General features: G+C 55.1%; 1 protein-coding gene and 1 non-coding gene across 51 annotated transcripts in view; both read left to right on the top strand.

Moving 5' to 3' along the window:
- Positions 1 to 26,570, top strand: part of ABLIM2 (actin binding LIM protein family member 2) — a 198,989-nt gene that overhangs the window by 151,970 nt on the left and 20,449 nt on the right. For 8 of the 50 annotated variants that reach the window (XR_013417723.1, XR_013417740.1, XR_013417734.1 and 5 more), the window contains one exon: positions 641 to 782. Coding sequence is in view for 25 of the 50 variants with exons in the window: in XM_078003108.1 (XP_077859234.1) it covers positions 641 to 782; positions 25,246 to 25,697 (594 nt within the window). In the remaining 25 variants the exon portion in view is untranslated. Of the gene's footprint in view, positions 1 to 640; positions 783 to 16,874; positions 16,937 to 25,245; positions 25,840 to 26,570 lie in introns of those variants that run through there. The other 42 variants (XR_013417724.1, XR_013417741.1, XR_013417735.1 and 39 more) reach the window with 20 other exon arrangements.
- MIR95 (microRNA mir-95) lies at positions 3,461 to 3,541 on the top strand. The gene has a single exon (NR_032390.1). It is a non-coding gene; the product is annotated as a microRNA mir-95 (primary transcript).

Consider the following 26,570-nt stretch of genomic DNA (forward strand, 5'->3'; position numbering starts at 1 on the left):
TGTGCTGTGAAAGAGAAATAAATCCAAGTGCATCCCTGGGGCATCCATTATTCTAGAATAGGTTCAGCAGACCTTTTTCATAAAGGGCCAGACAGTAAGTACTTTAGACTTTGCGGGCTGCACCATGTCTAATGCAGCTACCGAACTCTGTGAACGCAGCCGGAGCCGAGGCACGAACAGGCATCTCTGTGTTCCAACAGCACGCTCGTGACAAAAGCAGGCTGCAGGCTAGGCTTGGCACTTGGGCTGAGTTTAGCGTCCCTGGCTCCCTTCACCTGTGCTAGGGCTGGAAATCAGGGCTGTGTGTGGGCAGAGCCCGAGGCTGGACTTGGACAGCATCCCTTATCCTCCCCGTGCGGAGCCCCGTGGGCCCCTGGCCTCCGAGAGCCTCAATGTCTGTGTCCATAAGAGGGGGCAGCTCCATTTCCCCCAGAGGCTCCGTGTACCTGGATAGCGTCTGGATAGGTCTCACTAAATGGCGAGATTTTTATTGGAAGCTGTGTTTCTCACATAATGAGTTTTCTCACAGCGGGGTCAGTTCGGATATTAGAAGTAAGGAAGTGACAAGAACGGTCCAGTGAGATGTGCCCACCGTTGCAGATGACCTTGAAATTCGCATGACTTTGTTTTTTACCTTCAGCAGAAGAGCAGCTGGCTGATGCTCAAGGGAGACGCAGACACGAGGACCAACTCTCCAGACCTGGACACCCAGTCCTTGTCCCACAGCAGCGGGACCGACAGAGACCTTCTCCAAAGGATGCCAGGGGACAGCTTTCACTCACGTGAGTGGTTCTTTTGAAGAAGGAGCTGCGATGTGCACAAAAGGCCTCGCAGCACATGGGGTCCCATAACTCAGAGCAATCCCCCCAGATCTAAGCCTTGCCTGTTAAAAAGCGGAAGAGGAAGCCCACAAATCTAAGGGCTGACCGGATGGGAAAGTGGCGCTTTTGCAGTTTGCCGGCTTCCCAAGAACTGTCCCCGAGCCAGTGTGCTAATGAGGGCCACGCCTGCATGTCCCCTCACAGATCTCCAGGGCCTGCAAGAATGCTGAAACCCAGATCTGCTCCTGGGCTGTTGAGGAGAAAGGTCTCTGGGCTGCCGGGTGGAAGTCAGGGCCTGTTCCCCCCAGAGCAGCCATGGGCATGGTCCGGCTGATGAGTGCAGACTTGGAGTTGGTGACGGCACCATCCCTGTCCCCTGTGACTCATCCTGAACAAGGCACGGCCTCAGGCTTCATAGAGAGACAGTGATGGCGTCTGCCTGACCCTAGGGGTGTTATGAAGACTGAATCAGGAGTGATGTTCAAATGTAGAGAAAACTCCAGATAATGCTGTTTGTTTCCAGCCACTGTAAATCATAGGTGAAAACCAGTAGCAAGCATGGCCAGACTCACTCAGCACCTCCCAGAAGTGGCCTGCGGGTCTCAGCTGGGCTGGGGGCAGTCTTTATGGGCAAGGCTTGGGTTTAGCTCGGAAGCAGGGGCTGGAAGAGGATGGAGGGGGGTGTGAGAGCAGAAGAAAAACCTGACTTTGCAGTGAGGCAGTCCCAAGTTCAAATCTGAGCTCACCACTGACAGGGGCCAGGTGTTAGGAGACTGGAACTGGGTATGTGTGTGGCGTTTGGCCGGCCATAGTAGCTGCTCAGTAAACAGAAACTGTTTCTCATCCTCATCCTCATCCTCATGCCTGCAAACTGTAAACCGTCTTACTTAACAACAAAAGTAGAAAAGTGTTTCAATGTGACGGGAAAGAGTGAAGATACAGAAGCTTGGAAACGATCATGTGTTAAAGAATCACTTTAAACAAAGGAAGGTGTGTTGCTTGTGTATGATCTCTGTAAGCAGATGTCCGTGCACGCCTCGGGCCTCTGCCCCCGCCTGGGGTGCAGCTTTGTAAATACCAGGATCCCAGAGGTCAGGCACAAGGTTGACGTTGCCATGGGAAAACCACCCCACAAAAAACTCCCCCAGAGGGAGAGGGGTTCGCCCCAGATAGCAGCGTGCTCCTTCTGGAGGAATTGCTCATCTCATCTGCAGGCGGGGCAAGGGGGCTGTGGGGCTGGTCCTCGTGCGCCTGCCTGTGCCCCCATGGGGGGCTGCATGCCAGTCCTCTGGTCCCTCTCTCTCAGATCCCAGGAATCCCTGCCCCCAGCTGGTACAGCACCTGCCTGCGGGCCAGGGAACATTGGACTGGCTCGTGGTCCCTCTGCCCTCTGCACTCACGTGTCAGATGCCGTTGTGTTTGGAGGAGGAGAACTCCTCTTGCACCCCAGCACGCTCGCCACCAGCTTCCCCAGCACCCTCCCCACCTTGCTCAGTGTCCCAGCATCAAGGCATTTGCCCTGGGAACCAGGAAATCAGTGTTTGGGGATCTCAAGGTGGCATCGTTCAGCTGAGTTCAGTCCCTCCCTTGCCAGGTGGCTGGCAGAACTCTGCAAGGCTGGGGCCATACTGATGGCCTCCCCCACTGGATAACCTTCCCACAGACTCTTCGGGGAGGCCAACTACTGTCCCCAGAATTCCCACTGACGTTTGTGGCCTGCCTGGGACTCAGGACTAAGAGAGGAGCGGGGGTGCTGTGTGGGAGAAGCCGGACTAGAGACGGGCTGCCCCTTGTGACCCCTGTACCCCTGATACGCTGTGTGACCTGCACAGGTGGCCTTCACCTCGTGCACTGCTTCCTCATTTGAAAATGCCAGAATGTAGGTGCCCTGGAGTTGCCCCAGGAGCACACAAGCCTGGTGGGTGGCCGGCCCTGCGAGGCCCGGAGGCCATGACAGGTGTGTGGGTGGGCTGGTCACTCAGTGGCAAGGGCTTGTGTGTCAGCCCCGCCTCTTGCCGTCATATTCTTCTCCCAGGCTGCCTGTGCAGACATACGCAGGCTGCAGCTGCCTCCACCCTGGCGTACCGGGTCTGCAGGACTCCAATGGCCCGCGCCGCACTCGTGAATTCCCCGGGGAGATTCTGCTCCAGCACAGACATGCTTGTCCTTCCCCTGGCCGTGCCTGCTTGTGAGGATGTGGCTATGATGCTGTCCTTCCTTCGCTTCCTCCTGGTGTTTTAATGTCACTTCCTCTGAGCAGGAAACCCGCTGTGTCCAACCATTCTGATTGTGCCTTTATTTCTGTCCCGATGGCATTGCCTTGTTTCCCAATTTGCATGGAAATGGCAGCGAGGACCCAGGCTGCCGGCTGAGCCTGGATCAGGTGAGCCTTGCCGTCTGCGGCCTCCTGAGGAATCCAGGCGGGAAGGGGAGCACACGGAGACTGACAGCCAGCCACCCTTTTCTCTCGGGGTTCTTTTGATTATCACCAAGTAGCCCCCAGACCTGAGTCCATGAGCACCAGTTCCATTTGCACACAACTTTTACTGAACAAAGCGTTTGCACACAGCAAGGCACGCCACCTGCACCCCGGGACGTCCATCTGTAGCGCGCCCAAGGAAGGTAGGATTGTGACACCCAACACAGTGGGCACTCAATAAATGTCTGTTGAATTGAAATGCGTTACATTCAACGGGTATTTATTGAGCACCCACTCTGTGCCAGACGCTGAGCAGGGCGCCGAGGGGGACAGAGAAGACGAGAACAGCCCCTGACCTGGAGAAGCGTGCAGGGAGCTGGCAGAGGCAGAGACGCCGACAGAGCGAGCGCACGCGCATCCCGCCGCCGCCTGCCCGCCGGGCACCTCTGTGGCCTCGCAAGCGCCCGGTCACAAACTCATCTCACCCACACCACCATCTGCACATCTCACCCAAGGCTGAATTCATCATTCAGACCTTCATCCATCCCTCCACCAGATACTTACTGAGCACCTACTATGTGCTGGACATGGTGCTAGGCAGTGGAGAGGCAGTGGTGAGCATGGCCCAGTCCCCGTTCCCCAGCAGGGAAGCCAGAGGACTCTATGGCAGTGACAAACCAGGGAGCCATCCCCATCCCATTAGTTCCCAGCAGGCACTGCCACCTCTCCAAAGAGGGCATCATATTGAAATCTACATTTTACTATTGACTACTTTTCTGTTCCTGTTTACATTACACATAGTGCATTATCTGGACTATGTGCAGAGTAGTTTATATTATGAGTGCACCTGATTTCTACACAGGAAGGGAGGCTATTGAATTTCTGTTGTGACATGTTTTCTAGGACAAGGCTCGCTGCCCTGGGGGAGAAACACAAGGTGGTATGGACTCTGCGTCCCCAGCAGTCAGGCCTGCTACTGCTTGGGGTCCCACATTCCTAGCCCCTTGAGTCCCCATCCTCTCTTTTGAGGTCTCCCACATCCCCCCCTCGAAGGTCAGAGGCGTATAAGCATAATACAAGTCCCCTGGGCAGCTCGAGGCACTGCCCAGAGGACTCAATGGTCCCTAGAAAGGACCCAGCACTTCCAAAGGGACTAAGACCCTTTCCTCAAACCCCAGCACATGAGGCACGTGTGAGAGGTGGGAGGATGGGAGCCAAGGGTGGTCTGGCCAGGCTGGAGAGGGGGTGAGGAGAGCTCTGAGTTAACCTCCGCAGCAACACAGGGAAGGTCCCATTTGGGGGCGTTTCACCCCCAACCTACCTGTGGCTTGGCATTTTTCTGTCACCTTCTGTGTGTCCTCTCACTGTGGGACCTGGCAGAGTCCTGTGTCTGGTGGGTTGTGTTTGTCTCTGCTTGTCTCCCCACTGCCAGGTCTCGGAGCCTGTTGGGAGGGAGGGTTAGGAGACAGCGCCCCTGCTGCAGCTTTTCTGTTCCTGGGAGCAGAAGGGAAGGCGGTGGGTGGGGGCTGGGGCAGCGGTGGCCTTCCTCCTTTCTCCTTTTACTCCTCTGGAGCTACAAGGTGGGGCAGAAGAGTTCTTCTCACATTCCTTAGTCCGTGGTCGAAGGAAGAGGCTCCCTGACGTGCTACTGTCAATCTCGCGAGGGTATCTGGTGGGAAGGGCAGGGCACCTGGCTCAGGCTTAGAGACGTGAGACCCCCTAGGGGTGGAATTCGCAGACATCAGAACTGGAACAAGAGGGTCAGGCACAGTGGCTCACACCTGTAATCCCAGCACTTTGGGAGGCCGAGGCGGGCGGATCATGAGGATGCCTGTAATTCCAGCTACTTGGGAGGCTGAGGCAGGAGAACAGCTTGAACCCAGGAGGCAGAGGTTACAGTGAGCCAAGATTGTGCCATTGCACTCCAGCCTGGGCAACAGAGTGAGACTCCATCTGAAAAAAAAAAAAAACGGGCCGGGTGCGGTGGCCAAAGCCTGTAATCCCAGCACTTTGGGAGTCCGAGGCGGGCAGATCATGAGGTCAGGAGATCGAGACCATCCTGGCTAACACGGTGAAACCCCGTCTCTACTAAAAAATACAAAAAACTAGCCGGGCGAGGCGGCGGGCGCCTGTAGTCCCAGCTACTCGGGAGGCTGAGGCGGGAGAATGGCGTAAACCCGGGAGGCGGAGCTTGCAGTGAGCTGAGATCCGGCCACTGCACTCCAGCCTGGGCGACAGAGCGAGACTCCGTCTCAAAAAAAAAAAAAAAAAAAAAAAACTGGAAGAAGAGCATAGCGGCCCATAGACAGTGGGTGGGAGCTGCCAGTGAACAGATGCAGGCAGTCCCCAACTTCTGACGTGGGACTGTGTGACTTTCCGCTGGCGTGAAAGCAATGTACATTGGGTAGAAAATGTACCTCCAGTACCCACACACCCTCCAGTGCCCACACACCCTCCAGTACCCACACACCCTCCAGTGCCCACACCCTCCACTACGCACACACCCTCCAGTGCCCACACACCCGCCAGTACGCACACACCCTCCAGTGCCCACACACCCGCCAGTACCCACACACCCTCCAGTGCCCACACACCCTCCAGTACCCACACACCCTCCAGTGCCCACACCCTCCACTACGCACACACCCTCCAGTGCCCACACACCCTCCAGTATGCACACACCCTCCAGTGCCCACACAACCTCCAGTACCCACACACCCTCCAGTGCCCACACCCTCCACTACGCACACACCCTCCAGTGCCCACACACCCGCCAGTACGCACACACCCTCCAGTGCCCACACACCCGCCAGTACCCACACACCCTCCAGTGCCCACACACCCTCCAGTACCCACACACCCTCCAGTGCCCACACCCTCCACTACGCACACACCCTCCAGTGCCCACACACCCTCCAGTATGCACACACCCTCCAGTGCCCACACAACCTCCAGTACCCACACACCCTCCAGTGCCCACACCCTCCACTACGCACACACCCTCCAGTGCCCACACACCCTCCAGTGCCCACACACCCTCCAGTGCCCACACCCTCCAGTACACACACACCCTCCAGTACCCACACACCCTCCAGTGCACACACACCCTCCAGTACCCACACACTCTCCAGTACACACACACTCTCCAGTGCCCACACACCCTCCAGTGCCCACACACCCTCCAGTACCCACACACCCTCCAGTGCCCACACACCCTCCAGTGCCCACACACCCTCCAGTACACACACACCCTCCAGTGCCCACACACCCTCCAGTGCCCACACACCCGCCAGTACGCACACACCCTCCAGTGCCCACACACCCTCCAGTGCCCACACACCCTCCAGTGCCCACACACCCTCCAGTACGCACACACCCTCCAGTGCCCACACACCCTCCAGTGCCCACACACCCGCCAGTACGCACACACCCTCCAGTACGCACACACCCTCCAGTACCCACACACCCTCCAGTGCCCACACACCCGCCAGTACCCACACACCCTCCAGTGCCCACACACCCTCCAGTACCCACACACCCTCCAGTGCCCACACACCCTCCAGTGCCCACACACCCTCCAGTACGCACACACCCTCCAGTACACACACACTCTCCAGTGCCCACACACCCTCCACTACGCACACACCCTCCAGTGCCCACACACCCTCTACTACGCACACACCCTCCAGTGCCCACACACCCTCCAGTACCCACACACCCTCCAGTACCCACACACCCTCCAGTGCCCACACACCCTCCAGTGCCCACACACCCTCCAGTACACACACACCCTCCAGTACGCACACACTCTCCAGTGCCCACACACCCTCCAGTACACACACACCCTCCAGTACCCACACACCCTCCAGTGCCCACACACCCTCCAGTGCCCACACACCCTCCAGTGCCCACACCCTCCACTACGCACACACCCTCCAGTGCCCACACACCCTCCACTACGCACACACCCTCCAGTACCCACACACCCTCCAGTGCCCACACACCCTCCAGTACGCACACACCCTCCAGTGCCCACACACCCTCCAGTACGCACACACCCTCCAGTGCCCACACACCCTCCAGTGCCCACACACCCTCCAGTGCCCACACCCTCCACTACGCACACACCCTCCAGTGCCCACACACCCTCCAGTACGCAGACACTCTCCAGTGCCCACACACCCTCCAGTACACACACACCCTCCAGTACCCACACACCCTCCACTACGCACACACCCTCCAGTGCCCACACACCCTCCAGTGCCCACACACCCTCCAGTACACACACACCCTCCAGTACCCACACACCCTCCACTACGCACACACCCTCCAGTGCCCATACACCCTCCAGTGCCCACACACCCTCCAGTACGCACACACCCTCCAGTGCCCACACACCCTCCAGTACACACACACCCTCCAGTGCCCACACACCCTCCAGTACCCACACCCTCCAGTACACACACACCCTCCAGTACCCACACACCCTCCAGTGCTCACACACCCTCCAGTACCCACACCCTCCAGTACCCACACACCCTCCAGTGCCCACACCCTCCAGTACCCACACACCCTCCAGTGCCCACACACCCTCCAGTGCCCACACCCTCCAGTGCCCACACACCCTCCAGTACGCACACACTCTCCACTACGCACACACCCTCCAGTACCCACACACCCTCCAGTGCCCACACCCTCCAGTACCCACACACCCTCCAGTACCCACACACCCACTCTGTTTCTCACTCTCAGTGCAGCATTAAGCGGATGACACGAGACTGCCAGCCCTCTATGCTGCGCCAGGCTGTGTGTGCGCTAGATGACTTGGCCGAAGGCTAATGCAGGTTTCTGAGCATGTTTAAGGCAGGCTGGGCTAAGCCATGATGTTTGCTAGGCTAGGTGCATTCAATGCGTTTTCGACTTATGGTCTTTTCATCTTACTGGGTTTATGGGATGTGATGAGCCCATGGTGAGCCAAGGGGCATCTCTCTGTATTTCATGAGTGCTTGGTGTGTTCCGGTGCTGTCCTGGGTGCTGGGGACAGAGCAGAGGCCAAAACAGACAAAGTTCCCTGTCTGTGGAGCTGACATTCTACTGGGGGCTGCGAGACAGACAGAAACAAGCTGAAAGTGAGTTAATCAATGCCCTGTTCTAAGAGGGCTAGAGAGGGCTGGGGGAAGGGTGCGCTTTCAAATGCAATAAGTAGTCAGGGCAGAGAGATGGTGCCTGGCACGGCTTGAAGCGGGTGTAGCCTTGAATAGGGCCGATGTATGGGGGAGCGCATTCCATCTCCCCCAGGATGGAGGCCCGGCCGTGGGCTAGAAGAACAGTGAGGGCCATGCATCGGGTCACAGAGCAATTTGTGCGCCCTTGAGAGGACCAGGCCTGGCCTGACTCAGGGATTAAGCAGCACAGACAGCCTATAGGCAGGTCTGGAGGCAGGAGCAGGGCATCCTTGGGAAACCGAGACAGTAAGGGTGGCGGGGGTGGGACTCGCCAGAAGCTGGTGGAAGCAGGCCGAGGTCCAGTCAGGAAAAGTCTGGAGTGCAGTGCCAGGGAGGGGGACGCTGGCACGACACGAGTGTGAGAGGAGATGTTGCATTTTCTGTGTTTAAAACATCAGAAGGCAGCTGCACACACAGTGGACTACAGGCTGCTCAGCCAGGGCAAGAGGAATTGTGGCACCCACAAAAGCATCTGGGGCCCTGAAAGGATCTCACTGGCAGGGCCCGCATGGGGGCAGCTCAGGAACCACTGGGTGCGGGAGTGACGGAATCAAAGAAGACACTGGGTTGGCTCTGGCACAGGCCGGCAGAGGCCACCTTTACTCAGAGATGGGATGGGAACAAATGCATGTCTTCACGTTGGCTGGGAGAACCTGAGACGTCCAGGGAGGTTGCCAGCGGGCAGATGGAGCTCAGAGGAGAGGTCCAGGCTGGAGGCAGAGACTGAGGGTCCCTGCCTCCCAGATAGGACTGGAACCACGGGAGCTGGTAGCCCCAGCCACTGTGACTGTGAGCGCGTGGCTGTGTCCTGAGTGTGTGTTCCTTTCTAAAGAGGGTCTGAGACCCAAATAAGGTGTGATCTCCTGCCTGGCCCCCGGCCTACTCCTTGTCTGCATCCTCCCATCTCCCCATCTCAGCAAAATGCTGGGAGGAGACAGAGAAGAAGAGAAAGAGAGAAAGAGAACAAGCACATGTGTGTGCTGACAAGCGGGCAGGTGGGAAGGTACCATCGCCGGGCAGGAGACTCCACGGAGGAAGTGGGGAGGAGTGCCCAGGAGGGAGAAAGCCAGGAGAAGGAGTGGGCCAGGGAAGCAGGGAAGGGGGTGGCCAACAGGGCCGATCCTAGGGAAAGGGCGTGGAGGGACAGCCCAGGGAGAGCTGGGGCTCAGGCGTGGCCACCTTGGCATCCAGCTGGTGGCCGGAGGGCCCCTTGGTACAGAGGCTATTAGGGAGGAGTGGCCAGCTGGGCCACAGTGATGGCCTATCTGGAAGGCCTGGCCTCCCGCTGGGTGGGCAGAGTGCTCTCTGACCCCCAGAGAGAGCAGAGGGAGGTCCAGAGGTCAGGGAGAGGACCCCAGCCCAGGAAAAGATGCTATAGCTGGAGGTATACACCACCCTGAGGACAGTGGCCCCAGGCAGAGCATGCTGGGTTCTGGAGCCCCAGGGAGCAGCCGCTGCCGTCGGGTTGGCTGGAGACTAGCTTTCAGCTGGAATCCCCGTGCCTCCCCGTGCCCAGCAGGCTTACCCATGCCTAGGGACTGGACAGGTGTGGCCTCCCAGTTCTGCGGGTAGCAGCACAGGCCTGGGTGGCACCCTGTGTCCCTTTGGGAGCTTATGTTATCTCACAGCCACAGCCACAGGGCCTCCTCTGTCCTCTTCCAATGGTGCCTGGGCTCTGGAGAGCCCCATCCCACACCAGAAGCTCTGCCTCCCTCACCAGTCCAGCTGGACAGGCCTCTCCTTCACCACCGCTCAGGGATGAGGGGTGCCTGCCTTCCTCAGATGGAGACACCAAGGCTCAGAGAGGGGACCCGAACCTGTGCAGCGCCACAGCCTCCAGACCTCCTGCCCAGGCACCTGGGAGCGGATGGGAGCTGCCCAAGCGAGGGGCTCATGGGTCAGGTGTCCACAAAGCAGACCCAGACGCTGTGTAAGTCACAGTCCTCTGCCCACAAGATGCCCAGCCTTGAATGTCCAGCAGTGACTTTGACCTCTGATGAGCCAGCCTGGAAGAGGGCGGACCCGCAGAGAACAGGCTCAGGGCCCTGGAGCACGGATCTGTCACCTGTGTGCTTTTCTCCCCGTGGACCCTTAGTGCCTGGAAGCAGTGTGAGTCCCGTGCCTCCCGTTCCCAGGCAGCGGCCTCGCCATCTGTGCCTGTGGTTGGCCGCGTCTTCCCAAAGGCTCCGGGGACAGCTCCCCGAGCAGCAGCCGCCCTTCCTGGGACCCAGCGTTGGTTCTGTGGGGTGGGGGACATGAAGGTGGCCACCCTGAATACAAAGCCACAGAACCGGCCAGAAGAGCACATGAGGGGGCCTCAGAGAGCGCTGCCTGAGGGCGCTGGTCCACCCACGGTTCAATCCCAGCCCGTCCCTTGCTGTGTGACCTTGGGCGCTGCCTGAGGGCGCTGGTCCACCCATGATTCAATCCCAGCCCGTCCCTTGCTGTGTGACCTTGGGCGCTGCCTGAGGGCGCTGGTCCACCCACGATTCAATCCCAGCCCGTCCCTTGCTGTGTGACCTTGGGTACAAGAGAAACCTCTCTGAGTTTGAAGTTCCCTCATCTGTAAGAACAGGGATGATCCAGTCCTGCCAGGGAGCATGTGGGGGTTGAGGAGCTTGCACGTGAGCACACGGGGATCCTGTGGGCTGACCCCGAGGGATGTTGAGGCTCAGCACCTCCAAGTTCACAAGCCAGGCCATGGCAAGCCCTCTGTGGTCATCTTGGGCCCGTCTCACTTGCTTCTGAAGTCCACAGTCAGACCAGCCAAGGGGCCTCTTGTTCACCACTGCTCAGGGATGAAGGGTGCCCGCCTTCCTCAGATGGAGACACCAAGACTCATAGAGGGGACCCGAACCTGTGCAGTGCCACAGCCTCCAAGCCTCCTGCCCGTGCACACGGGAGCTGCCCAAGCGAGTGGCTCACAGGTCAGGTGTCCGCAAAGCAGACCCAGACGCCGTGTGAGCCACAGTCCTCTGCCCACAAGATGCCCGGCCTTGAATGTCCAGCGGTGACTTTGACTTCTGATGAGCCAGCCTGGAAGAGGACAGACCTGTGGAGAAGAGGCTCAGGGCCCTAGGAGCAGGCCTGGTGGATGCTGAGGGCAAGGTGGCCATGGCAGGCTTCACAGAGGGGAGGCAGCGGGGAGCCTGGTTAGGCTGAGCTTGGGCATGGAGCGGGTGGGCATCCAGTGCCTGCAGGGCCTCATGTAACTGGCATCAGGACTACCCAGTTGCCGCCACGCGCCTGGCCCCCTACCTGCCTTCTCCGTGTGGGTGTCTCTCTGTAATACACACACCCCGCCTCTTGAAAGCTGTCTGCCTCCATCTGACACGCATTAGACCCACATGTCTGCAAACCCACACCAGGGCACACTGGCTTGGGAGAAGATGGGGTTACTGGTTCCTGAAGCTGGGAGCCCTCCTCATCTCAGCCTCTCTAGTCAGTAACTGACCTTGAGCAGGTCACTTGATATCATTAGGTGTCAACTTTCTCATCTGTAAAATGGGTTCATGTTTAGTGTGTAGGCTGGTGAGAGTCAAGTGAAATCTCTGAATACATAAAGGGACTTTTTAAACCAGTGATTCTTGGCTGGGTGCAGTGGCTCACGCCTGTAATCCCAGCATTTTGGGAGGCTAAGGCAGGCAGATCACCTGAGGTCAGGAGTTCGAGATCAGCCTGACCGACATGGAGAAACCTTGTCTCTACTAAAAATACAAAATTAGCCGGGCCTGATGGCACATGCCTCTAATCCCAGCTACTCAGGAGGCTGAGGCAGGAGAATCGCTTGAACCCAGGAGGTTGCAGTGAGCCAAGACCACGCCATTGCACTCCAGCCTGGGGAACAAGAACAAAACTCCGTCTCAAACTATTAAATAAATAAACAAGTGATTCTCAGCGCTGGCTGTGCAAAGGATCCCTGGACCTTTAAAATGTGTGGATTGCTCGTCCTCCCCAAGAGAGGCCAACTTCAGAAGCCCAGACAGCAGCCCAGGGGGTGAGATAGCGTCATCTCGTTTCTCCCTGTTCTTCTCTGCTACCTACAACTAAACAGACCTGGAAATGATACGGCAAACGGTTGGTCATAGGAGAACTCTAAAGGTGGGAACAGCAAAGTGGCCTGGCGAGGCAGCCTCAGGACCTCAGGGAACAGCAGCCCTGCATGCCCACTCCCACCGCCACCCAGCGGCAGGAGGTGGCCCAGGCCTGCAGCCTCCCAGCCTCCCATGCAGTGGCAGAAGGTGACGATGCAGGTGCTTTCCTCCCGCAGCCACACTAGTAGATGGGCAGGTGGCCAGCAGGCACCCCGCAGTCCTGAGAGTGAACCCAGGGACACAGTCTCCACCCATGGCAGGCATCTCCCACCCCCACCCGGTGACACAGGACACCCCAAGAAGGGCATTTTATCCCCACGGGCAGCACCAGCAGGGACCAAGTGGGCGGACCGGCAGCTCCAGCTGAATCTAGCAGACCAGAATAGCACTTCAGCAAGCATTCTGAAAAGCAAATTGTCGTTGGAACCAGAGCCTCCAAAAGACCAGGCCGTACACACGAAACCTAAACAGGGTGACAGCCTGCTCAAATAGAGGATTTAACACTTAACAAGATCAGTCTCCTAACATAATATCCAAAATGCCCAGGATACTGTAGAAAAATTACCCATCACACCAAGAACCCCAAAGATCAATGATTTGAATGAAAAAAGACAGCAGAAGGCCAGGCGTGGTGGCTCATGCCTGTAATCCCAGCACTTTGGGAGGCCAAGGTGGGCGGATCACGAGGTCAGGAGATCAAGACCATCCTGGTCAACATGGTGAAACCCTGTCTCTACTAAAAACACAAAAATTAGCTGGACATGGTGGCGTGCACCTGTAGTCCCAGCTACTCAGGAGGCTGAGGCAGGAGAATCGCCTGAACCTGGGAGATGGAGGTTGCAGTGAGCTGAGATCGTGCCACTGCACTCCAGCCTGGGCGACAGAGCAAGACTCCGTCTCAAAAAAAATAAATATATAAAAAATAATGGCTGAAAACGTAACAATTTTGGCAAAAGAAAGAGACATAAACCTACAAGTTCCAGAAACCAAGTGAGTCCCAAAGAAAGGATAAACCCCAAAAATCTGCACCAAGACATATCATAATTAAATTTCTGAAAATTAAGGATAAAAAAATGTTGAAAGCAACCAGAGAGAAAAAACAGAGGGGAAACACCAATTCGAGATTTCTCATCAGAAACCACAGAGGCCAGCAGGAAGTGCCCTGACATCTTTCACGTGCTGAAACAGCACGTGAAACATGTGGTGTCCGCATGAATCCTGTGTTCAGTGAAATATCCTACAGACCTACCCCTGAGGAATCTTCTCCAAACAGAAAGGAAATGATAATAGAAGGCTTGGAACTTCAGAAAGGAAAGAAGAACATTGGAATAGGTAAAACCGGGGACAAAGCGTGATAGACAGCCCTCTTCTTGGAAAGAATCATATTCTTACATCACATTGGATGGTTGAAGCAAAACTTCTAGAACCATCTGATACGGGTGCTCAAAGGAAATAGAAGACCTCCCTGAGACAGTTGTAGTCAAAGTGGGGAGGATAACACAGGCTTCGTGGACGAAAGGTTTCCACCTGCGTGTGAAGCGGTTAAAAGTCAAGACCCGCCGGGCGCGGTGGCTCAAGCCTGTAATCCCAGCACTTTGGGAGGCCGAGACGGGCGGATCACGAGGTCAGGAGATCGAGACCATCCTGGCTAACACGGTGAAACCCCATCTCTACTAAAAATACAAGAAAATTAGCCGGGCGAGGTGGCGGGCGCCTGTAGTCCCAGCTACTCGGGAGGCTGAGGCAGGAGAATGGCGTGAACCCGGGGAGGCGGAGCTTGCAGAGAGCCGAGATCGCGCCACTGCACTCCAGCCTGGGGCACAGAGCAAGACTCCGTCTCAAAAAAATAAAATAAAATAAAAATTAAAAAAAAATAAAAAATAAAAGTCAAGACCCGTTGGCGGCAGCCTGGGCACTGGGAACCTCACACGCTGTCCAGGTGACTCCAGGGGCAGGCAGGTGGAGGCCCTCGGGCTTAAGAGGGGTGCAGGACACCACCGAGGGTGTTCTCTGTTCTCGAGGCGGTAGGCCAGTGTGCATCAGAATGGTCTGGAAGCCTTGTAAAAACACAGATCCCTGGACCCCAGCCCCAGAATTCTGACACAGGAGGTCTGGGGTGGGGCCCAATAATTTGCATTTTTGACAAGTTCCCTGGCAAGGTTGGGGCTGTTAGCTGGGGATGCCAATTTGAGAACCACCCCTGTGGCACCTTTGCTGATAAGGACCTCCCGCTGAGCTGGAGGTGCCCTCGGGATCCCAGAGCATGCCAGGCTCTGGGCATAAAGGAGGAGGCAGGTGTCTCCTGGAGGAACCCCAGGACTGCAAGGCAGGCGGCCTCGTCCGGCGTCCCAGTGCTGCCGCTACCTGGCTGAGTGACCTCAGGCAGGTTCCTGCACGTCTCTGGGCCCTGACTCCCCTTCTGTACATGAGAAGAGCTGGCCTTTTACCTGGGGGTGCCTCAGAGGGGCTGGGAGGGGGAGGAATAGCCCCAAAGGTCTGGCCCCCACCCCTCTCCCCACGTCTGTCTTCCCGGCTCCTCATTTGCCTGTTTTGCATATCAGCGTTCACATAAAAGCTCGCATGTCGAGGGAGTTCCTCTGCTAAGATAAGTTTGAGGACCTTGATCTTGATGTTTAAAAGGCCTTCCTGACCCACATGTGGAACCTTTCCACTGGCCACCCTGTTGCAAACAAGTCCCCAGCTGAGGCTCCTCCCACAGGCTTCTCTGTGTCCCCATATGACCTTCATGGAATTTCTTCCCTGTCCTCATTGAGTCCGTGAGGAACCCCCAAATGAAACCCCTGGGAGAAGCATCCTTTGCTCAGAAATGAGGTCCCTGGAGTGGGCGGGTGGGCGGTTCTGTGCACAGAACCTGCCTTGCCCCTGGAGGCACGGTCCTTGCGAAAGACATGCAGCCTTGTGAGCACTGAAGGATGTGAGCCGCCTTCCCCTCGGAGGCCTCATGGGCGGCCTGGCAGCTCCCAGGAGTGACTGTGGGCATCTGGCCCTGTACATGGCTGGCCTGCGCCACTGGGGCCCGGTACTGGGGTGACACCGCCAGATGAGGCAGGTGTGGGCTGTGCTCTGTAAGACCCCACAGGCTAGTGGAAAGACAGACAGTTTAGGGACCCAGGACAGGTCTTTTAAGGATGCTTCCCTGCGTGTGGAGGGCCCTGCCTCTCCAGGGTCCACACTCTGCCCCTTCCTTTCCAGAATGCAACCACACCCCCTCTGAGCCAGGCAGGCGTTCACTTCCTCCCTGCTCTCCCATCACATGACGTTGAAGAGGTTACTTTGGAGGTCTCAAACTTCCAGCAAGCTCCCAGGCCCACCCAGGGCCAGCCAGGGACATGAGCAATGGAGGGAGCTCGGTGGGGGGCTGGGAAAGGCTGCCCCCTCCTGGCAGCCCCAGCAAGCCTTGCTGCACAGGGAATCCAGAATTTGTTGTCTCAGACTAGCCCTCTACTATTTCACGAAATTTGGATTTTAATATGAAGCCCCCCAATTGCAAGCAACTCAGGATTTTATTTATTTATTTATTTGTTTTTAGAGACAGGATGTCACTCTGTCTCCCAGGCTGGAGTGCAGTGGTGTGAGCATAGCTCACTGCAGCCTCAAGCTCCTGGGCTCAAGGGATCCTCCCACCTCAGCCTCCCAAATAGCTAGGACCACAGGCGTGCACCACTGCAGCCGTCTCATTGCTTTGTGCAGGGGTGGTCTTGCTATGTTGCCCAGGATGGTCTTGAACTCCTGGCCTCAAATGATTTTCCCTCCTTGGCCTCCCAAAGCTCTAGGATTACAGGTGTGAGCCAATATGCCCAGCCAAGAAGTTTATTAAAATAAAATTGCCTCCAGGCCCCATGTGCTTGGTGGTGGGCCTCCATTTGCCACCTCTGGTGGGCCTCCATTTGCCACAGGATGGCACAGCTCTGCTGTTCCTCCAGGGTTCCAGAGACTGTGTCCCTTCCTGATTCTGCCCAACTCCCCTGTCTGTAAAGTAAGGGGCGTGGCCCAGGTGCCAGGTGCTGCCCAGGCCAGAGCCTGTTCCTGAACACAGGGGCCAGCTGGGCTGAGGTTCTGTGGCGTTTCCGGTGTCATGGGCAGGCTCAGGACATTACCCCTCCGTGGCTTCCTCCTCAGTCAGTGCCCTGGGAACAGAAGGTCACCACTGAGGCCGGGCGTGGTCCTCAGGGGGCCTCCCCTGTGTTACTTGCCCAGCCTTGTCCACCTCGGTGGGAAGCCCCCCAGGGCTGCACCCCCCTCGCTGCTGCACCTAGTCTGCGCGCGTGACAAAGCTGTGCTGTGTCTGTTTCAGGATTCCCCTATTCCAAATCTGACCCTCTCCCAGGACATGGAAAGAATGGCTTGGACCAGCGGGTAGGTACTGACCCCTCCCTGGCCACGGGGTACTAACGATGGCTGTGAGGCTGAGCACGCTTCCCACAGCTTCTTGACCACGAAGCAGGAGGAGAGGCCCCGGGGACCCTGCGGCCCACCTGCCTCTGCCTGATGCCCCACCCAGGGGCTGCCTCTGCCACCACTGCTTTTTCCCTACCAGGACCGGACCAGACCTGGGCAACACCCTCCCCACCCCGCCTCCCTGCCCCCGGCCCCAGAGAGACCTCAGTGTGTGGGAGCAGGGGAGACAAGGGCCACCCACGGTGATCAGGCCCAGCTCCAAGAAGCCACTCCTAACCCTCTTCCTCCTCCTGTGGCGCTGAGCCTGACAACCTTCAAGGGCTGTTGCATTTGGTGAGCCTGTGTGAGCCAAGTGCCCACCTCCTTATCTGGGATGGCCTGGCCTTCACTGCTATTACTGTTACTGTGATTACACCAAACAATCCTTAGCATCCAAGGCTGTTACTTGAGGCTGCACGGAGATTGGATTAACTCGAAGTCAGGCTCTTTGGCTGCCCCCAGCTGAAGGCCGATCCCATCTCCTACCCTGAGTTTGCTGACTCTTGGGGCATCTGAATATGAGCCCAGAAAATCTGAGGGCTGATTGCCTTGCAGAGGGGCCAGGTCCTGTTCCCCAGGACAGTTAACGCCTTAGGAAGAGCTGCTCGTGTTTGTTCCTCTGCCCACAGCTTCACAGGGGTCCCCGGTGAGGACCCCTAGGGTGGAGCAGGCTTGCTGGTCCCAGACCTCCCAACGCACAGACACACACACATAGCCCAGGGGCCTCCCCACTGCACAAGGCAGCCTCGTCGTAGTCTGGAAATTTGTTCATAAACGGAGGCAATTCACCTCTCAACAGAGGCCACTAAAAAACTAACCCCGTCTTTGTTGCACTGGAGCAGCCTTGGCTGTGTGTAACCCCTGGATGGCGTCCTCAGGCAGGTACTCTCCCCAGGGTCAAGGCCACAGGACACCGTCTCCAGAAGCCGTGGGTGTCCTCTTGGGCTGGCATTTGTTCTTTCCATCTCCTTCAGGCTCTGTCAGACCTGCTGCTGTGTTTTTGTCCAAGGCCCAGCCTCCCTGGATCTCCCCCAGGCCCAGGCACCTCTGCATGATTTGATTCTAGCCAACCCCACCCCCACCCAACGAAATGCTCTTCCCATTCTGGAATGGGCCTAACTGGGGACCATGCATGTGGCATGCTTCTTTGAATTTTCTCCAAAGGAATTCTCCACTCGTCTTCTTCCACATGGAAAGCAGGGGAGATAAGAGAGCTGGACCAATGTCCACAGGACTCCTACGACACCAAGATGTGCAAATCCCTGAGCTCAATGTTAGGGGTCCTGGGGACAGTGGGAAAACTGTCTAGAATGTTCCCTTCTCACCTGGAACAGCTGTTCTCTGACCCTGGGGCTGGTGAGCGCAGTGTTCACAGTCTGGACCAAGCCAAGGTGTTCCACCACCCGAGTGAGGTCCTGGAGACTTTCCTCAATATATGGAAGGAAAGCGAGAGAACAGCACGCTCTGCGTTTGTAGTCTTGCGTCACTGACGCCGGGGCTGTGCATCCTCTGGGAAGGTTCTTCTCTAGGCTCACGTGCTAAAATGGTGCAAATTGACGCCTCTCAGCATCTGCAGAGAAAGTCGTGGTCTCCAGATGCCGCACTGTTTGAGAACAGCCGATCCAGACATTCTGGCAGGGACCGTCTTCACTCCCTCTCCTAGAACTGTTGAGAACAGAACCTCAAGCTTTACAGAATTAAGAACTAAACTTCTGTAAATGTGTTTCTCCTGCAGACTAAGGGGTGGGAAGGAGAGCGTTAGCTGGTGTGCTCTCTGCATGTGCTAGGAGAACTGATATGCACGGAATTCATCATCACGTGGAGATTCTTAGCTTTTCACATTGCTTCTGGGGGAGATTGGTGAAGATTATTAACGACTTTGCTTTGGGATTCTCTTTTCCCTGCTAATGTTCTTTCCTATTTTTTCACTCTTTCTAAGACTTTTATGTACTGTTATGCCTGTTTCTCAGTGAGAAGGCCAGATACTTGATCTTTCACATGACCAGCCTTTTGCAGGGTGGCCCTGCTCAGCACCTGGACTCATGCCCTTCCCCTGGAGATGCCCTGGGAGTGTGAGTCCGTGCCCTGTTGCTGATGGCCTACAGTGCTCCTAAGTCATTTGCTAGGTCGTTTCTTGATTTGCCTTTACTTCCAGAAACGATTCTGGGTGACCTCAAGCATAGATGCAGTGAGACCAAAATCCCGTGAACACCAAATTACAAAGGAGGAGAGAAAGAAACTACAGGAGAAAATTACATCAAAAAACAAACAAAAAAATATTACCTGAGAGGCAGGGCACAGTTGCTCATGCCTGTAATCCCAGCACTTTGGGAGGCCGAGGCAGGCAGATCACTTGAGGTCAGGAGTTCAAGACCAGCCTGCCTCCCCATCTCTACAAAAATTAAAAAATTAGCCAGGTATGGTGGTGGGTACCTATAGTCCCAGCCACTTGGGAGACTGAGGCAGGAGAATTGTTTGAACCTGGAGGGCAGAGGTTGCAATGAGTATTACACCACTGCACTCCAGCCTGGGTGACAGACCAAGACTTTGTCTCAAAAAAAAAAAAAAAAAAAAAAAAATATATATATATATATATATATATATATATATTTTACATGAGAAAAGCTGTCAAAGCTTACCTCTGAGCTTCCTGGTAGCCAAGGCATAGAGGCAATCATGGCAGTGACGTAGTCCTCACTGTCTGATGGAAGAGGGGAAATTAGTTCATCATGGGAAGCAAAGGCTTTCCTGGGTGTTCTTCCAGAAGGATTTGTTACAAGGGCCCAGTGACCCAAAGCACAATATGTCCTAAAGGTCATTAAAATGTCCTAATAGCCAAGCCTGCCACAGTGCCTGATGCATGGTAGACGCTCATAACCTACCCATGAAATGAATAGAGAACAGAGGCCTGCTACTGCTCTCCCTGTGGATGAGGCAGTAATGACTCTGACAGGTACCACCTGTCTGTTAATCAGAACGTGACCACTGGTGGCAGCAGGTCCTTGTGGTAGCTCCCTGGAAGAAGGCTCATTCTGAAAAAGCATGATGCTGAATGTGAAGAGACTGAGCTGTGCTATTAAAAGACAGAGACTGTCAGATTGGATTTTTTAAATCAGATGTGTTATCATAAGATGCACACTTAAAAACTACTTTTTAAGGATGAGCAAAAGGATAAGAAAGATACTAAAATCACAAAAGGCAAGCAAGAGTGGCAATAGTAATATCAAATAAAGTGAAAGTTAAGACTAAAAGGAGTTAATAAAAATTAATAGTATAAAAGGGGAACACTAATTCATTATGAAGGCGTAATTTAATAAAGCAGTTATAGCATTCATCAACTTAAATGCACCAAGCAACATGGCAATGCCAGATACCTTGATTAAATACAAGTATGGTGGGTGATTGGAATATGACTCTTTTGAAATAAAACAAATGAGGCTGGGCACGGCGGCTCATGCCTGTAATCCTAACACTATGGGAGGCCGAGATGGGCAGATCACGAGGTCAGGAGATTGAGACCATCCTGGCTAACACAGTGAAACCCCATCTCTACTAAAAATACAAAAAAAAATTAGCTGAGCTTGGTGGCGGGTGCCTGTAGTCCCAGCTACTCGGGAGGCTGAGGCAGGAGAATGGCGTGAACCCAGGAGGCAGAGCTTGCAGTAAGCCAAGATCACGCTACTGCACTCCAGCCTGGGTGACTGAGAGAGACTCCATCTCAAAAATAAATAAATAAATAAATAAAACAAATGGGGCCGGGCAAAGTGGTTCATGCCTATAATCCCAGCACTCTGGGAGGCCAAAGTGGGTGGATCACTTGAGGCCAGGAGTTTGAGACCAGTCTGGCCAACATGGTGAAAACCCATCTCTACTAAAAATACAAAAATTAGCCAGGCATGGTAGCACATGCCTAATATCCCAGCTACTTGGGCACAAGAATAAAGAATGCTTGAACCCGGGAAGCAGAGGTTGCAGTGAGCTGAGGTTGTTCACTGCACTCTAGCCTGGGGCAACAGAGCAAAACTCTGTCTCAAAAAAAAAAAAAAAAGACAAATGTACCTAGTGAACAAAAAATTAATTATGTACATAGAAAAATAGTACAAATAGCAAACAATCGAATAGGTACATGAAAAATATATCTCTTGAATCGGATTTTCACATGTTCAGAAAATATTTATTAAAATGTTTATGCATGTGACTACAAGACAGGCATTAACAAATTTAAAAAATTTGGTATTTCCAAACTGTAGTGCTGCAAAGAACACATGCGTTAGCATCAGACAGCCTTGAGTTCAAATCACAGCTCTGTTTTTGGGCAAGTTACTGAAATTTTCTGAGTCTCTATTCTCTAGTCTTTAAAAAATTATCCTTACCTCTTGAGGGTTTTTTTGAGGACAAATAACATTATAGTTGTGAAATTTTTTATAAGCTCCATAGCATGGTTCCCATATGAGTAATTGTTTAAAAAGCAATTCCTACTCTATCTTGCTTCCACTAGCTGCTAAGTAACACATTCCAATGTGAGCTTTAGCAAGAAAAGAAGGGTGACCAGTGGCAAACGGCCATAATCTCAATTCCTATTAGCAATTTCAGTATAATTTTTGGAAAATAAAACACATGGGCCCAAATATTTACAGTCCCATGTATTTGCCATATGATCTCAGGCAAGTTGCTTCGTCTCTCTCAGGCTCATCTGTAAAATGACAGAGCTCACCTCCTGGAGTTGCTGCAAAGGTTAGAGAATGTATGTGTAGAGCCACAGGCACATAAGAAGTGCTAAACAGCCTGGGCGCGGTGGCTCACGCCTGGAATCCCAGCACTTTGGGAGGCCAAGGCAGGCAGATCACCTGAGGTCAGGAGTTCGAGACCAGCCTGGCCAACATGGTGAAACCCCGTCTCTACTAAAAATACAAAAATTAGCTAGGCATGGTAGCGCATGCCTGTAATCCCAGCTACTCGAGAGGCTGAGGCGGAGAATCGCTTGAACCCAGGAGACGGAGGTTGCAATGAGCCGAGATCACGCCCCTGCACTCCAGCCTGGGTGACAAAGCGAGACTCTGGCTCTAAAATAAAATAAAAATAAGTAGTAAACAAATGGGACAGGTAAATCATGTATTGCTTTTAAAATCCCTGGTGCTGCCACTAAGCGGCGTAGGGGAGTCAGCCAGGAATATGCCTGGTGGTGCTGCCTTTGTGGTGCCCTCTGGCCACTTAGCTCTCCTGCTGGTCCACACATAAAGGCAGTAACTCAAGACCCCTTGCACCTGAAAGGCCTTGCACACCCCATCCCCACTTTGCACTTACAAGACCAGAAGTAGACCCCACTTTCCCTGCTCTAGACCTAAAAAGTATTCCCCCTCCTCCACCTGGTAGATGCCTCATCTCTGCCCTAGAGTCTCCATCTTATCTCAGAGCCTGGAAGACCAAAGGAAGCTAGTTTTGCTGCTGGGGAGTGAGTTTCCAACCAACCAAGGTGAAGGTGGTGCCCTGTGAGTTTTGGAAGGCCATTATGCAGAGCAGCGGGCACTAGGGGGCAGCATTTCTCTTTCACATCAGACGTGCCAGGCGGCAAAGGCAAAGCCATAGCTTTATCCTAGAGGTTCCCTGACCAGAACAGGTGCACCTGGGGTGCTAGTCTGAGTCTAAGAAAATGTATGAAAACATTGTTCTTGAGTGGAGACGGTGGCTTATATCTGTAATCCCAGTGCTTTGGGAGGCTGAGGCGGGAGGATTGCTTGAGGCCAAGAGTTTGAGACCAGCCTGGGCAACAGAACAAGACCCCATCTCTACAGTTTGTTTGTTTTTTTTTAATTAGCCAGGCATGGCCAGGAAGGATGGCTCACACCTGTAATCCCAGTGCTTTGGGAGGCTGAGGTGGGCAGATAGCTTGAAACCAGGAGCTTAATACCAGCCAGGGCAACAAAGGGAGACTCCATCTCTACCAAAAAAAAAAAAAAAAATACAAAAATTAGCCAAGTGTGATGGTGCTTTCCTGTAGTCCCACCTGCTCAGAAGGCTGAGGTGGGAGGATTGCCCAGGAAATGGAGGTTGCAGTGAGCTGAGATCGTGCCACTGCACTCCAGTCTGGGTGACAGAGCCAGACTCTGTCTCTTAAAATTAAAAATTAAAAAATAGTTGCATGGCCAGGCACAGTGGCTTATGCCTGTAATTCCAGCATTTTGGGAGGCCAAGGCAGGCGGATCACCCGAGGTCAGGAGTTCAAGACCAGCTTGGCCAACATGTGAAACCCCATATCTACTAAAAATACAAAAATTATCTGGCCATAGTGGCGGGTGCCTGTAATTCCAGCTACTCAAGAGGCTGAGGCAGGAGAATCGCTTGAACCTGGGAGGTGGAGGTTGCATTGAGCCAAGATTGCGCCATTGCACACTAGCCTGGGTGACAGAGCGAGGCTCTGTCTCGAAGAAAAATAGAGATTATTTGTGAATACTCCTAAAGGGAAGAGTTATTTTGTGAAGTGGTGGAGGCAAGAGGGCCCTGGCTCAGGGTCCAGGCCCAGAACTAGGGTGAGGGAGCAAAGCACTAAAGAAAAAATGCAGTCAAGATAAGTCAGATTTTAATGCAATATTTTTAGAAATCCAAATTAATGCAAAAAATTCATGATAAACAAAATAGCAAAAATGTAAATAGAGACTGGTTCCAGTCCTCTGCCTGGGTGCTTACCCAACTCGTGAGCCTGACCCTAGCCCTCTGACTCCAGCTCTGCGTCAGGAACAAGGTCCGGCTCCGGCTTCCCTCGGAGCCTCCGTTTTCCTGTTTCTGGTGAAGGGCTTCGGATTCGGTGCTCTGAGGTCTTCCTGCTCTCATGCTTTCTAGGTTATAACCGGCTCCTCTCTGATCGCCTGCTGCAAAGCTCCCGTTGAAAACACTTCCCCCTGTAACAGACCCGCTGGGCTGAGTGTACCATCTCTCCTTTGGCTGCAGAACTCTCCCCGCTGAAATGTGATCCCTGTACCCAGTTTCAGCAGCGCTGGCCAAGAGCCCTGACCCCGTTTGAGACCCCATTGCAGGTGCTGGGGAACGGAGTGTGAAAAAGACATTTTCTTCAACAGGCTCCGTCCACCGCGGGCAGCCAAGGCACAACCACCACAGAGCGTGGCTCCGGGTTCATAGTGCAAACCCCGGGCGCCAGTGAGGTGCAGGAGGTGGGCAGGGGCAGGACTGACAGACCCCTGCGGGGTCTCAGTGCAGGCTTTAGAGGGTGGGGAACCCTCCATAGAGGTTTGCAGGACGTGTCGATGATGCTTCCAGGTGGACAGAAGGGAAAGAGTTCCAGACACTAATGGTTGCAGTGCACTAAAGTGGCAGAGTTTGCTGATGAATGCCAGGAGCACCTGAGACAGGGGCAGGAGCTCTCGGGCCCATCACCCCTCAGAGTGTCACCCTTAGTCATTGTCAGAGGCACCGCCACCTTGTATGGGCGCTTACAACATGCCGGGTGACATCCCAGAGGCCTTACAGACAGGGGCTCCTTTAACCTTTGAAACAGTCACACACACAGCTGCCGTGAGTACCACAGTTTCCAGGGAGGTAGGAGCCCCCTCGTTTTGGAGCATTTGGGGTGGATGGACTTTGACTCACACACACAGCCGCGTGCGTCCGTGTAGCTCTAAGAATACCCTAGGAGTTCCACGATCGTGCACAGTGCCAGAAGATGGCAGCCAGTCTTCCCTCTTGGCCATCTTACAGGGAACAGAGGGCCCGGGGTGGACCCTGGGGCTCCCCGAGCACCTGGGACAGCACTTTCTAGGCGCTGTGCTCAGGAGCCCACCGTGTGGAGGGATCAGATCACCAATGGGGAACCGCAGAGCGCCACGCCTAGCGCCGCGTGCACAAAGAAATGGTGCTGAGCCCCCCGCTGTGATCCGCGCCAGCTGCAGAGCAGGGAACCCAGGCACCTGGGAGCAGCTTTCAAACGGGGTTGGAGCCGTCCACACAGGAAGGGTCTGTGGAGCCCCCAGGCGGTGGGCATCCTATGAGCAAGAAAGCTGGCCGGTCCCACGGGCGCAGCATCCTAGATTCTCCTCTTCCTGAGCCACCGTCGCTGTCCTTCCGTCACCTACACCCCACCTCTGTGCTCAGGACACCCTGCTCCCCAGGCAGTGAGAGGACCGCAGCCTCCAAGAGGCAACATCTCCTTTTCCCCGCCCACCCACGTGCCCTCGTGCCGCCTGTCTCTTGCCGCCCAACCTCTCTTTCTCTTCCAGAATGCCAATCTGGCCCCCTGTGGAGCAGACCCGGATGCCAGCTGGGGCATGCGAGGTACACGGAGCGGGGACCCTGTGGGTCTCTGGCTGGGGCAGGGGTCGCTAACACATTCCACAAGTCTCCTTCTGAAACCGCCCCGTCCACAGCCTGCAGAAATCTGCGGGGCAGGAACACCTCAGGGGAGGGCCTGCTGCTTTCCCTGCCTCTCCCGGCCGACAGTCAGTTCCACTCCCAGCTAGCTTTACCCGCGATGCTCCCTCTCTCCCATCCGTGGCCACGGTGGCCCTGTCCTGCATTGTATGGCACGCTGTGTCACTTGGGGAAGCAAAGTCACAGGCACAGGCTTCCAGGGTCTGAGCGGGACGGCGCTGGGCCAAACCCTGCCTGCGTCTCGCTCGCCGTGTGGCTCCTGGCATGCAGAGTGACCCTCCGGGTTCAGCAGGGCTGCTAGGAGGTTTGTGTTACCAGAGCGGCCACCTGGTCCTGTGGCAGGTGCCTGGCAGAAGGCACTGCTTACCTCCTGGTCAGCTTCTGTCCCCAAGAGTGGCAGGGGAACCTTGCTCTGCTGGGTTGGGTTGCATGGGGACGGAGAGCATCAGTGCGCCACAGCCTGCTCCCTCTAAGTGGCCTTCGGTCCCCGGGGCCTCGGAGCTGGCAGATCCAGAACCACACGGGGCATGTGGGGAAACTCCGGGACCGACTTCCCGACACGGGGTCTCCCTTCTGAGACTGACTTGAGGACCAGGTTCTGTAGATAACTGCTTTCTGTGGGTTCTGTGTGCATGGAGGCCCTACGATCCACACGGTTTCATTTTTGTGATAAGACGCTTTCAGTCTGGAAGTAAGACATTAGGGAGCAGAGCTGAGTAGTTTGAAAAGGAGAAAATACAGAGTTAGTAAGGTAAGACAGTGAGAGATGGGAGAGACAGACTGTAGCGAGATGTCAGTCTCCACAACACCCCGTAAAAGTTTCCCTTGAAATGCCCACTGCCCAGGAAGTAAACTGAGGCTGGCATCTTTCTCAGGGTGGCCCAGACCACCAGAGAGACAGCGTCACAGCTGAAAAGCGCAATGCCGCCCTCCGGCTACCAGCCTGGCCTCCAGCGTCCAGCCTGGCCTCCAGCCTGACCATGCCTCCTGTTCTGGTTTCCTAGGGGAGGCCCTCAGAGCTCTTCTGCCTACAGCTCTGAGATTAGAGTCCCAGTGCAGGCTGCTCGGGGACCGTGCATGGCCCAGCTGACTGCAGGGGGGAGACAGGAGTACCCCAGGGTGGGGATTGCACTCACCTTGGACAACGTCTCGCACTTTCTAAACCATCTCGTGG

The sequence above is a fragment of the Macaca mulatta genome, chromosome 5, assembly GCF_049350105.2.
Source record: "Macaca mulatta isolate MMU2019108-1 chromosome 5, T2T-MMU8v2.0, whole genome shotgun sequence".
NCBI classification, from domain to species: domain Eukaryota; kingdom Metazoa; phylum Chordata; class Mammalia; order Primates; family Cercopithecidae; genus Macaca; species Macaca mulatta.